The 13,805-nt window shown below is 35.9% G+C and overlaps 1 protein-coding gene across 13 annotated transcripts in view; it reads right to left on the minus strand.

The window, feature by feature from the left end:
- The window catches only part of MYCBP2 (MYC binding protein 2), a 256,327-nt gene that overhangs the window by 224,227 nt on the left and 18,295 nt on the right, over window positions 1-13,805 (minus strand). For all 13 annotated transcript variants that reach the window (XM_058548329.1, XM_058548334.1, XM_058548335.1 and 10 more), the window contains exon 2: window positions 2,806-2,881. In XM_058548329.1, the coding sequence (XP_058404312.1) occupies window positions 2,806-2,881 (76 nt within the window). The remainder of the gene's footprint in view (window positions 1-2,805; window positions 2,882-13,805) is intronic.

The raw sequence follows: 13,805 nt of genomic DNA on the forward strand, positions 1-13,805 counted from the left end.
GAGAACTATTTGACCCAGAAAAAAGACGACGACAGTCCGGCTTCTATGGCAAGTCCATTTGAGATAGGTGATCATGAATGTGTACTGGTATCAATTAACTCTTGTTTAACTCCCTTTAGCGGCATATGGTACTCACCTGCAGGGAAAGAAAATAGCTGGATTCATATAGGATAGAGTTTCGTCAGATGAGCGCAACAAATGCACACGAGGGAAAAGAAGATGAGGTAGGCAGAATAACGGCCTCTAAAAATGTCTTCCCCCTAATCCCTGAAACCTGTGAATATGTTACCTTACACGGCAAAAAGGTCCCTGCAGATGTAATTAAATTAAGGATCTTGAGATGGGGAGATTATTTTGAATTATCTGGGTGGGCCCAGTGTAATTCTATAAGTTCCTTTATAAGGAACTTATAAAGGAGAAAGGACAGCAGGACAGTCAGAGAATGAGATGTAACAACAGAAAAGTGTCAGAGTGATGCAGCATGAGAAGACTCAACCAACCAATGCTGGCTTTGAAGATGGAAAAGGGCACAACCCAAGGAATGCAGGCAGCCTCCAGAAGCTGGAAAAGGCAAGGAAATAAATTCTCTCCTATAGCCTTCAGAAGGAATACAGCCTTACTAACACCTTGATTTAAGCCCAGTGACACCAAATGGAGCCCAGTCCATTATGGACTTCAGATTCCCAGAATTGTAAGATAATTTGCGTTGTTTTAAGCCATCAAGTTTGTGTAATTTGTTACAGCAGCCATAGAGAACTAATACAGAAGATTAAGCAAGCGTTTTTCTAAAAAGACTGTGGTATCTAAGCTGGATAAGAAGGAAATTAAATGAAGGAGATGGCTAATGGATGAGGAGAAATAGAGGGGTCAATGACAGCAATAAAGAAGGAGATAAAGTAGTATTGCTAAATGACTTTTTTTTTTGCTGAAAAGAAATGCTTGCTTTTAAATATACGAAAAAAAGCCCACTGGCATTTTTTAAAATAACTTTTTTAAAAAGAAAGTGGATGAAAAATAGTCCAGAAATAGTAATAGAGAGCAAGGAGATTATCAACACCATTTGACTATCTCTATAAGCTCATCATGAGCAAGAAATGTTTCTTACTCATCTTTCTATCCCAAATACCTAGCATAATGCCTGCACATAGCTGGCATGCAATTAGTGTTTGAGGAATAAATGAAATAAGTTTTTTTATATCACTCATCACAAGCTGTTTCTAAAAAGCAGATATAAAACCTGAGGACAAGAGAAGAAAGATAAATTACTAAGGGCACAAAGCTAGTAGAGTCAGAATTGAACGGGATGAAAGACTTTTACTTCCCACCTCTTCCTGGATACCACATGCCACCACTTTGAGGAAAATCACCAAATGACACCTTAAAAGAACTTAAAAATATTTTCAAGATTCCCATATTCTGACTTTGCACATAGCACCAAAAAGTGGAAAAGGGGAGAGGCTGGAAACCTGAATGACTATATATTTGTTAAAAGTTTTTATATATTAAGTATATTAAGAATGCGCCCCAGTTCCCTCTTTTCTCCCAAAAGCAGAAGTAATAAGAGGTGATATAGGGAACATATATTATTTATCTGCGCACCCAGTAACATTTTCCTTAGGGTAACCACCCCTCTCCCATTCCACACGGCCTGCTCATCAGGGCACTCACCTACCGCCCATCACAGGGTTATAACAACTCAGTTTAACCAAACAAAGCATGCCATCTCCAAGCCAAAGTGAATGATGCAGGTCAGTCAAAAATCATACCCAAGACTTGCTGCTAGAATTAGTAGAAGACATCACCTTACGCTCAAAGAAAATGAAGCTAGAGTTGCCAGTAGCCTTAGTCCTCAGCCACAGGCAATAAGTCTATACACAGAGGAAAGCAGAAGCAAGAGATGAAGACATAGATTTGATGACATTATTTAAGTCCTGGATCCAGCTCTGTCTCAAGACAGAGCCACCAAATAAATTCTACCCCCTATCCTTTTTATTTTTTGATTTACTACTTTATAGTAGATTTCTCTCATTACAACTGCAAGAACACTAATTAAAAAGGGCAGGAAACAACAGTCTCTAGAACTTAAATATGATACACAGGCCAAGATAAGCTACGGTTTCTTTAACCAAAAGTGGAGCTATTTAGAAATCATAGTTTGACTCCTCTTTTCCTGTCTAGGCTTCTTAGTACTGTTCAAAAGAAAAGAGACTCTTTTATAGAAAGTGGGATCTGGTCCCTGCAAATGTTTAAGAAAAAAACAGAGAGATTTTATAGAGAAGATTTCTATATTAGGTGGAAAAAGAGATCCTTGATCCCTGACCTAATTCAAATATTCTATATTGCCTTTTCTTTGCACAGCCACTCACAGTCAAAAGAAGCTCAGAACAATACAGATGCACCAAGAGTCTCCCTAATTTATGACATATGCGTAGGCATGTGATGAACCCAAATCCAAGTCCCAACACTCCAGCCAATTTTACTCAGTTTCTAGTACATGCAATCAGAGTGAAAAAAAGAGAAGAGAAATGGACATGTTCCCCCAGAGAAGTGATCAAAGATAACAAGAATAAATAACAAATAATTTTCAGCACTCAGATATTAACTTCCAAGCTACTGGTCAAGAAACACCCAAAAGATGAAACTAAACCGCATAACCAAATAATAAGGGGCTTTTAAAAAACTACTTCAGCACACAGAAATGAAATGGTTTGCTAATTATACTTATACCTCTTTAATCCTGGCATTTTTATTCTAATTACTGTATGGAAAAAGTCCTTATTCCCTATAAATTGCCAGCAGTTTTACCTTGCTTCTTGTCTTCACTTTTGATTTACTCTTCTGTTTTCTTTTCAATTTCTTCTTATTTAAAATTTTCTTATTCCTAAAAATGTAAAAAGAAGTGGAAATAAATAATTACAAAAGTTCATATTAGGACATACAAAGCTGTTAAAAATAGGTACTTCTAAAGTAGACACTTGAGTATTTATCCTATACACTTTCTTTCTTTGAAACATGCACATATAAGACAATAACATATAATGTAGCTATTGAGATGATAACACAATACTGGATAGGTAGGAAATACACATTAAATGACCAAAAAAATTCTGAATTCTGCAAATACTTTTATAATATTTAAAACGCCATCAAATGAAGTTTTTTAAACTTTATTTAACAGTGGGGATGCTAATAAATATCAGCTATGTTCTCTCCCCAGAAAATCTGCTCTTTGTAGTAGTGAGAGCTACAGTGCAAAAAGGATCAGGAGTCCATTTTTACTAAATTACTATGAGAAAACCCCAACTCATACACTTCTCATATCCAGCAGCCAGTTTCTCATTACTTCACAACCCTAAGACCAAACTATTCTTTAAGCAAAAGGAAGCCCCTCAATGACATTGAGAAAGAGAAAAAGATATGTGGCAAAGAATAAGAATTTATTGGAAGAAACAAGAGTCAAGGAAAACATTATATTTTACTTGCAATTCATTTAGTATTTTTTTATGTCTACCATGCTGAGGTGCACACTGCTATGTACTAAAGATACAAGATGAAAAAGACAGTTCTTGCTCTCAAGGAGCTCAGAGACTTGACCGAAAAGCATAGTTTAATAATCTAGCAAGAGGACGCTACTACTATAATAAAGACAAAAGGTGAGGAGGAGGAGGAGGAGGGGGAGGGAGAGGGGGAGGAGGAGGGGGAGGAAGAGACTCTAGATGCTACAGAGGTCAAGTCCTTAACACTTGGTAACTAATTTAGTGGAAGCTGTGACCAAAAAAAAAAAAGTTGTCAGCCTAGGTCACTTGGAGGTAGGGAATGTTATTCACAAAAACAGGGAAGTCAAGGGAAAGAATTAGTTTGTGGAAGGAAAAAATGGGTTCGATTTTGAAGATGTTTGAGCTCAAGATAGTAAAATGTCAACAAGATAGACATGACCAAGCATATGAAAATTTTATCCTTAATACTTCCTTCAGCTTCCCTCCCTAAACCAAAATAATCACAAAATCTTATCAATTATACCTTGCAAATAGTTCTTGAATCTGTCTACATCATCTCGACTGCTGCTATGCTAATAATCTAAGTTACCACCACCTCTTGCCTGGACCACTGCAAAAGCTGCTTAACTCATTTCTGCACATCCACATTTACCCCTCCTTCAATCTATTCTTAATATAGGAACCCAAGTTAACTTTTTAAACACAAATCTGAGTAGGTAACTCTCCTACTTAAAACTCTACTAATATCTTCTCAATTCTCTTAAGATACAGTCCAAAAGCACTGACATGGTTCAAAAGGTCCTCTACCAAGATCTGACCTCTGCCAGCCTCTCCTGCCTCATTTTGCATCCCTCTCTAACTTAGTCATCACACTCTAGCCACAGGACATTCTTTCAGTTGTCTGAGCCTGCTAAGCTCCTTAGGGGCTTTCACAAAAGTTCTCCCTCTACCTGGAATTCTGTCCCACATCTTCTCCTGCTAACCACTACTCACCTTTGAGATCCCAGTATAAGTGTCACTTACTCAGGAATGTCTCAGACTGGGTTAGTTTCCCTAACATACACTCTCATTTCATTTTATATTTGTGTTTCATGGTCTAATCTGCAACTATAAGTATGTATAGGATTATTTGTTTAAGGCATCACTCCCTCACCAAGCTGTAAACTCCGAGAGGACACAGGATCACTGCTCTAGCCTCTGCCCAGAAAAGTGCCTAGAACAAAGCACTCAATACTATTTTGAGAGAAAGAGAAAGAGGAAGGAGAGAGGAAGCAGAGAAAATAAGGAAGTTCAGAGCTACAGCTACTAGCCTTACTCAGAGAGTAAAATAAGCTAGAGGACCAAGGACAGATCCATAGACACACCAATACATTTAAAAGATATCTAGCCAGAAATGTCCATTCAAGTGTTATCCGTGAGAGTGTTTTAAGCAGATTTTGGTGCAAAGGAGGTAATGGAAACCATGCATGTGGATGAGGTTTCCCCAGGATAGTATGCTACAAAAGTAAAGAGAAAGAGAGTGATCAATAGTATCAAATGCTACACATGAACAGATATACCTGCTCACACAATCTACTCAACTATGTAACACTGTGAGAGCATGAAGAATGTCTATTTCAACTCTGTACTTTCAGCACCTGCATCAGTGTCTGACAGGTCATGGATGTTCAAGAAATATCACATGAACAAACAAGTTAATAAAAAGCAATGAGTGTTTCTCATGTATGGTTTAGAAAACCAAGCTCCGTTTATACTAGTTTACTTGAGTGAAATCAGTTATTGGAGCAACAGGAATATGTTAACTGTTAAAAGGTTAACCCCTTCTATACAATTTAGAAAAACATCAAGGTTTACTCAAAACCAATCTTCAGAGAAGCAGAATATATAATTAAGATAATTTCCTGGGGCTGGCCCGGTGGCATAGTGGTTAAGCTCGCATGCTCCGCTTTGGCTGCCTGGGGTTCGTGGGTTCGTATCTCCGGCACAGACCTAGAACACTCATCAAGACATGCTGTGGTCGTGTCCCATATACATAACAGAGGAAGACTGGCACAGATGTTAGCTCAGGGCCAATCTTCCTCAAGCAAAAAGAGGAAGATCGGCAACAGATGTTAGCTCAAGGCCAATCTTCACAAACAAAAAGATAATTTCCTAAAGTCAGTGAAATGATCACAGACTTAAATTTTCACAAGTTTACACCAACACATTTTGTCTGTTTTGTTTAATGGACTTCTTTAAAGTTCAAATGACTTTATATGTATTCCTAAAATACATCCTTCTATGCATTTGGCATTTAATTAGTCATAACAATTTTAATCAATCTGGACCCACTAATTCCTGAATATAGACCAGCTGAAGAATCAGCTTTCCCCCAACTGCCACCAATTGATGTCACTGTGTTTTTTGTTGATTTGGCTTGTTTTAGAAGGAGAAGGTTATCAAAAAGAGCCAGCAATAAGTTAAAAATTATATGAAGAAAATATATATTCAACATCAGGAAATAAAAATGCTATTTGTTAGTAATATAACATCTCAGTATACGACTGCATTTAAGAACTAAGCTTAAAAAAACTTTTCCTGATATCTGAGGGTGGATAGATAAAATAAAAGAAAAACTCTAGAAACCAGTCCTACACATTAATAATTCACCTCAGAATTTCTGACCCTAAATCAAACAGGAGCTTAATGAAGAATGTCTGGACTTGGTCCTGTAAGACTTTTAGTCTTTTCACAAAAAGAACCTCGTACCCACGAGATTTGAAAGAATTATGAGTGGTAATGAAAGGCAAAGGCTATTAACATGCTTTAAACATTTATTTTAAAATATTTACTTTAAAAATTCCACAGAAAAAAATTTCTTAATAGCTACCACTATTTAAGGAAAACAAAACACTTCTGCAATACAAGAACAAGTGAATTTTGCAAGTTGTTCCACGATATAGATCATTAGTTTCTCTATCAGCTTATTACTGAGTCTGTTTTCTAACAAAACAAAAATTAGTCATAACTTAATTTAAAAACCTCTCTCACTCTGAATCTGTTTCTCCATCTGTAAAATAAAAGATGAAGGAGATTATCTCTGAGGTTCCTTTTAACTCTAAAATGTTAGGATTTTAATTAAGTCCAAATTTGACGAACTTCTGGAATAGGAGGGTTTCAATCTTTTGTTTTCCCTTAGTAACGAGAAATGAAAAATTTCTGAGTCTGTGGTCTAAGGCAAAAATAGGCAAGCTGGTTTCTGTAAAGGGCCAGAGAGTAAATATCTTATGCTTTGTGGGCCAAAGGATCTCCGTTGCAACTACTCAACAGTTATAGCATAAAAGAAGCCATAGACAACACATAAACAGATAAGCGTAGTTGTATTACAATAAAACTTTATTTCTGGACACTGAAATTTGAATTTCATATAATTTTCATGTGCCACAAGCCATTTTTCCTTTTTATAACCTTTTAAAAACATAAAAACCATTCTTAGCTCATATGCCATACAAAAACAGGAATTGGTCCAATTTGGTCTGTGGACCATAGTCTGTTGACACCTGGTCTAGAGTACATTTTGATAAACAGGCTCATATCAGAAAGAAAAAAATATAACTATTAGCATGCAACACAGATAAAACTATTCAAAACATCACTATGCTTATACAAATAAGCACTCAAAATTATCTGCCTTTTCTTTTTGCAAAGATAAACTCCTGACTTCCACTTCCCCAGTGTATAAGATACTAGATAGGAGTAAGCCATTGCTCTTCCTTCAAAATCTAGACTAATATAAGAAAGCTACGGAAGCAATTAAGGACTAGATGAACTAAAATTCCAGCAACAGAAGAGTACTTCCAAGGTGAGCTCAGACCATTGGCATTTTCTTCCATGGGGGCATTTGCAGAGTTTGGGGACAAGTGAAGATTGAGCCTGGTTTAAACAGAAGAACTCTACTAAAGGAAGCCAGACACTAGTGGTTCTTTAGATGTCTGCATCTAAATGACAGACTGGAAATCCAGAAAAGCCCAAATACATGGCCACTTTTCCCAATGGCACATCTACTTAGTGATGGGTACTGAAGAATGATAGGCAGGCTGGGCCAACAGGGCAGAGTCAATTTCCAACAGTTGCCTAGTGTTTAGAAGACAAAATACCAGCTGAGAGAGGAGTCTACTTAATCCATGATTGAACTGAGGTAGTCAACACCTCACTCTATCTAATACAGCAAAGAGCAAACCTCTCTGGAAGAAAATAACAACATCTGAAGAAAATAACTGTTCTTTTACACACAATGTTAGGCACACAGTAAACATATTAAGAGACATCCAAAGAAGCAAAACAATGTGACAGATAAGAGAAAACCAAACAATTAGACTCAAGATAATCCAAATATTGAAGTTAAGAGCGAAGGACTTGAAATACATGCAAAGACAGAAAAAAAAAATGCATGAAATGATGTAATTTTCAACATAATCTATAAAGGAAAAAAAGCCAAATGCATTTTCTGGAACTGAAAAATAAATATCTGAAGTTAAGAACTGTCAGATGGTTTTAAAAGCAGAATAGACCAGAGGAAAATAGGATTCATGCACCTGCAGACAGGCCAAGAAAAAAAATATACAAACTCAAGCACAGAGAAAAGAATGGGATGAACAAAACAGAGAGTAGGAGACATGTGGAACACAGCCAAATGGTCTCATATTCATGTAATTGGAATCCCAGACAGAGAGAGAGAGGGAAAAAAAAGGAACAAAAGCAATATGTTGAAGAGATAACTAATGACAATTTTACAAAAGTGAGGGAAAAAATCAACTCAGAGATTCAAGAAACTCTGGGAAATCTCAAGTAGGAAAATGAGAAGAAAACGACACCTAGGTACACCAAACGCTAGGCAGAGTCAAATTGATGAAACAAAAGATAAACAGAAAATCTTAAAAGCACCCAGAGAAAAAAGATACACTCAAAGAAACAACAATAAGATTCATCGCTTCCATTCTTTTTGTTGAAAAGTGCTGAGGAGGGGAAAAAAAACCCTAGCAAACCAGAATTATATACCTATCAAAAATATCCTTTAAAAATGAAGACAAAAATAGAGATGTTTTTAGACCCACAATAGCTGACATAATTGATTGTCAATATACCAACACTACAAGAAAAACAAAAGGAAAGTCTTCATTTAATAATTGTTATGTTCAATAATTGTTATGTTAAAGAACACAGACTAAAAGTAAAAGAATTCGAGGAGATATATCTTGAACACATTCACTGGCCTCCCAAAAAAAGATGGTGTGGCTACATTAATATTTCACAAAGTAATTTTTAAGGTGAGAAGTGTTATTAGAGACGAGCAGAGCATTTCATAATGCTAAAAGGGTCAATTCAATAGGAAAACATAACAATCCTAAATTTGAATGCATCTAATAAAAACAACATAGCTTCAAAATATATGAAGCAAAATTGAAAGAAGTAAAAGGAGAAAAGATAAATCCATAATCAAAAGAGTATATTTTAAAATACCTCTCTCTATTAGATAGAACAAGTAGAGGACAAAACAGCATGCATACAGAAAAATTTAAAAACATGATTAATTAATTTGACCTAATCGACATACAGAGCAAACCACATCCAACAACTGCAGAATGCATGTTCTTATATTTACCAAAACACACAATATGCTGGACCACAGACCAAGTCTCAACAAATTTCCAAGGACTATGATCACAGAAAAATTAGAAACCAACAACAGAACGAAAACTAAGAAATTCCAAAATGTTTTGAAATCTAAAAAAAAAAGATTTCTAAATAACCTATGGGTCAAAGAGCTATAACAGAAAGTTACAATGGAAATTAGAAAATATTTTCAATTAAATTAAAATGAAGTATGACATATCAATACTGGTGGGATGCAGCTAAAGTAGTACTTAGAGGATATGTACAGCTTTTTGCATATATGTAAATACATATAATAAAAAAAAGATTGAAAGTAAATGATCTACGCTTACAACTTAAGAAGCCAGAAAGAAAACAGCAATTAAATGTAAAGAACGTAGGGGCCAGCCTGGTGGCGTAGTGGTTGAATTTGCTCGCTCTGCTTCGGTGGCCCAGGGTTTGCAGGTTCGGATCCCGGTTGTGGACCTATGCACCTCTCATCAAGCCATGTGTGGCAGTGTCCCACATACAAAATAGAGGAAGACGGGCACAGATGTTAGCTCAGGGCTAACCTTCCTCAGCGAAAAAAGGAGGACTGGCAACAGATGTTAGTTTAGAGCTAACTTTCCTCACCAAAAAAAAACAAAAAAGAATGTAGAAGGAGGGTAATAAAAATAAGAGCAGATATCAATAAAACAGAAAGCAGACATTCAATAGAGAAAATCAAGGATCCAAAATGGGTTCTCTGAAAGGATTAATAAAAGTAATAAATCTCTAGAAAGATTGGTCAGAAAAAAACTAAAACCACCAATTACCCCATATGAGAAATAAGAAAGGGGACATCACTACAGATGCTGCCCATAAATTTCCCAGCTTAAATAAAATGAACAAATTCCTCGAAAACTGTAACTTCTCAACACCAAACAAGGAAAAAATATCTGAATAGTCTTATATCTGTTAAAGAAATTGAATCCTTAATCAAAACCTTCCCACAAAGAAAACTCTAGATGGCTTCACTAGCGAATTCCTCCAAACACTTAAAAGACTTTACTGGTATATTCTTTCAAGCAATATCAGTCTTAGACTAACTCTTCCAGAGAATATAAAAAGAAGAAACATTTCCCAACTCATTTTATGACACTAGCATAATTCTGATATCAAAATCTGAAAAGGATATTTCAAAATAAGAAAATTTCAGGGCAATATCTCCCATGAACATAGAAGTAAAAATACTACATAGCTAAAAAGTGGAAACATGGGCCAGCCCGATGGCATAGTGGTTGGGTTCACACACTCCACTTCAGTGGCCTGGGGTTTGCAGGTTCAAATCCTGGGCACGGTTCTACGCACCACTTATCAAGCCATGCTGTGGTGGCGTCCCACATAAAATAGAGGAAGATGGGCACAGATGTTAGCTCAGGGCCAATCTTTCTCTCACACACACACACACAACACAAAAGTGGAAACAACCCAAATGTTCATCAATTGATGAATGGATAAACAAAAAAATGTGGTACACCCATATAATGGAATATTATTCGGCCATAAAAAAAGAATGACGTAGACATATGCTATAATATGGATGAACCATAAAAACATTATGCCAAATGAAAGAAAAAAAAGGCCACAAAAGGTTACAATTTGTATGATTCCATTTATATGAATGTCCAGATAGGCAAATCCATAGAAACAGGAAGTTGATTAGTGGTTGCTAGGGGCTAACAGAAAGGAGAAGGGGAGTGACTGCTAAAGGGTATGGGATTTCTTTTTGGGGTGAAGAAAAATTTTCTGGTTGCACAACCTTGTGAATATACTAAAAACCACTGAGTTGTATACTTTAAAAAGGTGTATTTTATGGTATGTGAATTATATCTCAATAAAAAAATGAGGAAAAAAAGGCATTGACCTAAAAATAATTTCAATATCCAGCAACATATTAAAAGTATAATAGTTAAAATGCAAAATTCAATCGATGTAATTCAACATAGTATCAGAATAAGGGGAAAAATATGATCATTTCAACAGAAGCAGAAAAAGTATTTTATAAAACTCAAGAACCATTTGTGATGAAGTGCCTCAGTAAACTAGGAAAAGTTACTTAATCTGATAAAGATTATCTACAAAAAACCTACAGCTAACATTATACTTAATTATACTCAATGATGAAAATTAAATACTTCCACTAAGTATGGGAAAAAACACAAGGACTTACCTTACCACCACTTCTACTTAATACTGTATTGGAAGTTAGTAAGTTAAGCAAAAGAAATAAAAGTCATAATGGTTGAAAAAGAAAAAGTAAAGCATTTTTATTTGTAGATAACATAACTGTATTTATAAAAAATGCAAAATAATTCACAAAGAATAATAAGTGAACTATCAAGGTCACTGGATACAAGACCAAGTTTTAAAAATTAACTAATTTATAAAATACCATATGCAAACTGAAGCTTTTCTATAGAAGCCAGACTAATTTCTCCTGTGTAATTAATGTAATGATACTCTCATCATTGTTTTCAAGCATCACTAAGTAAATTAGGGAGGAACAGTAACCTGATTACTAAGTAGAAAACTTTTATTTACTTAACCTAGGTTGATAATTATTAACAAGAAAAGAGATTTCAACAGTTCAAGTTGATCAAGGGGAGAGATGCAAACACATTTCCTATATATAGCTTCAGTCTCTTGATTTTATTTGGAAGTCTTCACATGGGGGATGGGGAAGATGGGGAAGGGGGAGGTAAGGACTATAAATAAAGCTACCCTGGCAGTGGGCAGAACAGCATAAGAAAAAGAAAAAAAGGTGGGGAGAGAGTGGGAATAGGGAGTGAGGGGAGGAGAAATTTCTCAAAAATTATGACTTTAGACTATGCCTCATGCAGATTTAGACTCCAGGTACACATAGCCTAGGCAGGCAAGGAAAACTCAAGCCATGACGCAACTGTAAAACTTTCTGAAGACAATCTATTCATCCCAGGCCTTAGAGAGCCACCACAAAGGCAAGGAGAGTTAGCAGTCAAATAGTCAGGCACGCAGATACAAGGCACCGTAAGTGAGAACCAGCAGAACAGACAACAGAAAGACACCCAAACCGACTTCAGGCAGAATTTTCAGACACATCCATGCTTACCAAATTTAAAGAAATAAATAATTAAAAGATATATATTTAATATACTAAATATATAAACATATTAATTTATTAAAAGATATGTATTATTAATAAAAATTAAAACAAATAAAAGACTAGTTTTAAAATATCTGCAGGGTATGGGGAACATGGCACATTTGAAAAAGAATCAAATCAAACTTCTAGATATGAAAACTACAATAACTGAAACTAGACACAATAGGTGAGTGTATAGCATATTAGACACAGGTGAATAGAAAACTTGAAAAGATCAGGAAAAAAATATCTAGAATTCAGCACAGAAAGACAAAAAAGGTGAAAATATGTCCCTGAGACCTTTTCCAAATCTGAAACCTCCTCCTTCAACTCCCCCCATCCCAAAGGAGACAACACTTACCCTATGCAGGCACACCCCTCCTCTCATACACTGGGCCCCACCTCATTCACCCTTGGGATGTTGATCAACCACTTACACCCTCTCTTTGATCACTCTTTAATCTCGCTCTTTTTTCTATGGCTTCTAACCTTAGAGGCCTACTAGCTTCCGCCAATTGATAAAAAAAAAAGTTTAAGTATGATTGTCTATCCCTCTTCCCTCTTCATCACTAAATTTCTTAAGGAAAAACTGTCTCCAACTTTTTCAATGCCTTACTATTAGACTCCTACAGCATATAAGACTTTTAGATACCACAAACTTTCTTGGTGCCTACTGAATTCCCTATCTTCAGTCTTTATCCTTGACATTCTTCTACTGTCAAACAGTATACTTCTTTAAATACTAGCCCCCACCCTAGCTTCTAGAACCACCCTTATTTTAGTGTTTCTTCTACCTCTGATGATGATTCCTTCTCAGTCTTCTTCAGTAGCTCCTTTTTCATTCTTTTCCTGTCCTGTAAATCTTTAGTACATATATTACTTCTCATGAGAGTTATCTGTTCGTAATCTATGTTTGTTTCTATATTGGTAACTTACAAACTTTGTTTTCAATAAGCTACAACAACCCTAAACGATAATAGCTATTGAGAGCTCATGAACATCATCAGAATGCTGGTCTAGAGCCAGTGATGTTCTCTGACAATAAAGGTACAACCACCGTGAAAATCTACTACTTTTCTAGTCATTTCAAAATCTCACCCCTACCCATTTAGCTCAGAGCAGATAACCTAACCTTCTACTTAATTGCTAAAATGGGGACACCATTAGGAATGTACTCCCTTTACTTTCCTTCCACCCACATTGAAATGATCTCTTCAAGGGCCTGACTCCATTAATTATCCCCTTTCTCTCTTTTTTGTTCATTATTCCCACCCTTCTCCCTTAGTCTAACAGGTTAAGAGTACAGAATTTAGAGACAAACAACATAGATTCAAATGAAGGCTCTGTCATTTATTAGCTCTGTGATCTTGGCAAAGTTACTTAATCTCTCTGTGCCTCAGCTGTCTCATCTGTAAAACAAGATGAAAATAGTACCTCTCCTATCGGATTATGAAGCACTTATAGAGTTATGTCTGGCATTTAGTAAGTGCTAACGAATTTTATTTCTTATTATT

The sequence above is a fragment of the Diceros bicornis genome, chromosome 9 (assembly GCF_020826845.1).
Source record: "Diceros bicornis minor isolate mBicDic1 chromosome 9, mDicBic1.mat.cur, whole genome shotgun sequence".
NCBI lineage: Eukaryota > Metazoa > Chordata > Mammalia > Perissodactyla > Rhinocerotidae > Diceros > Diceros bicornis.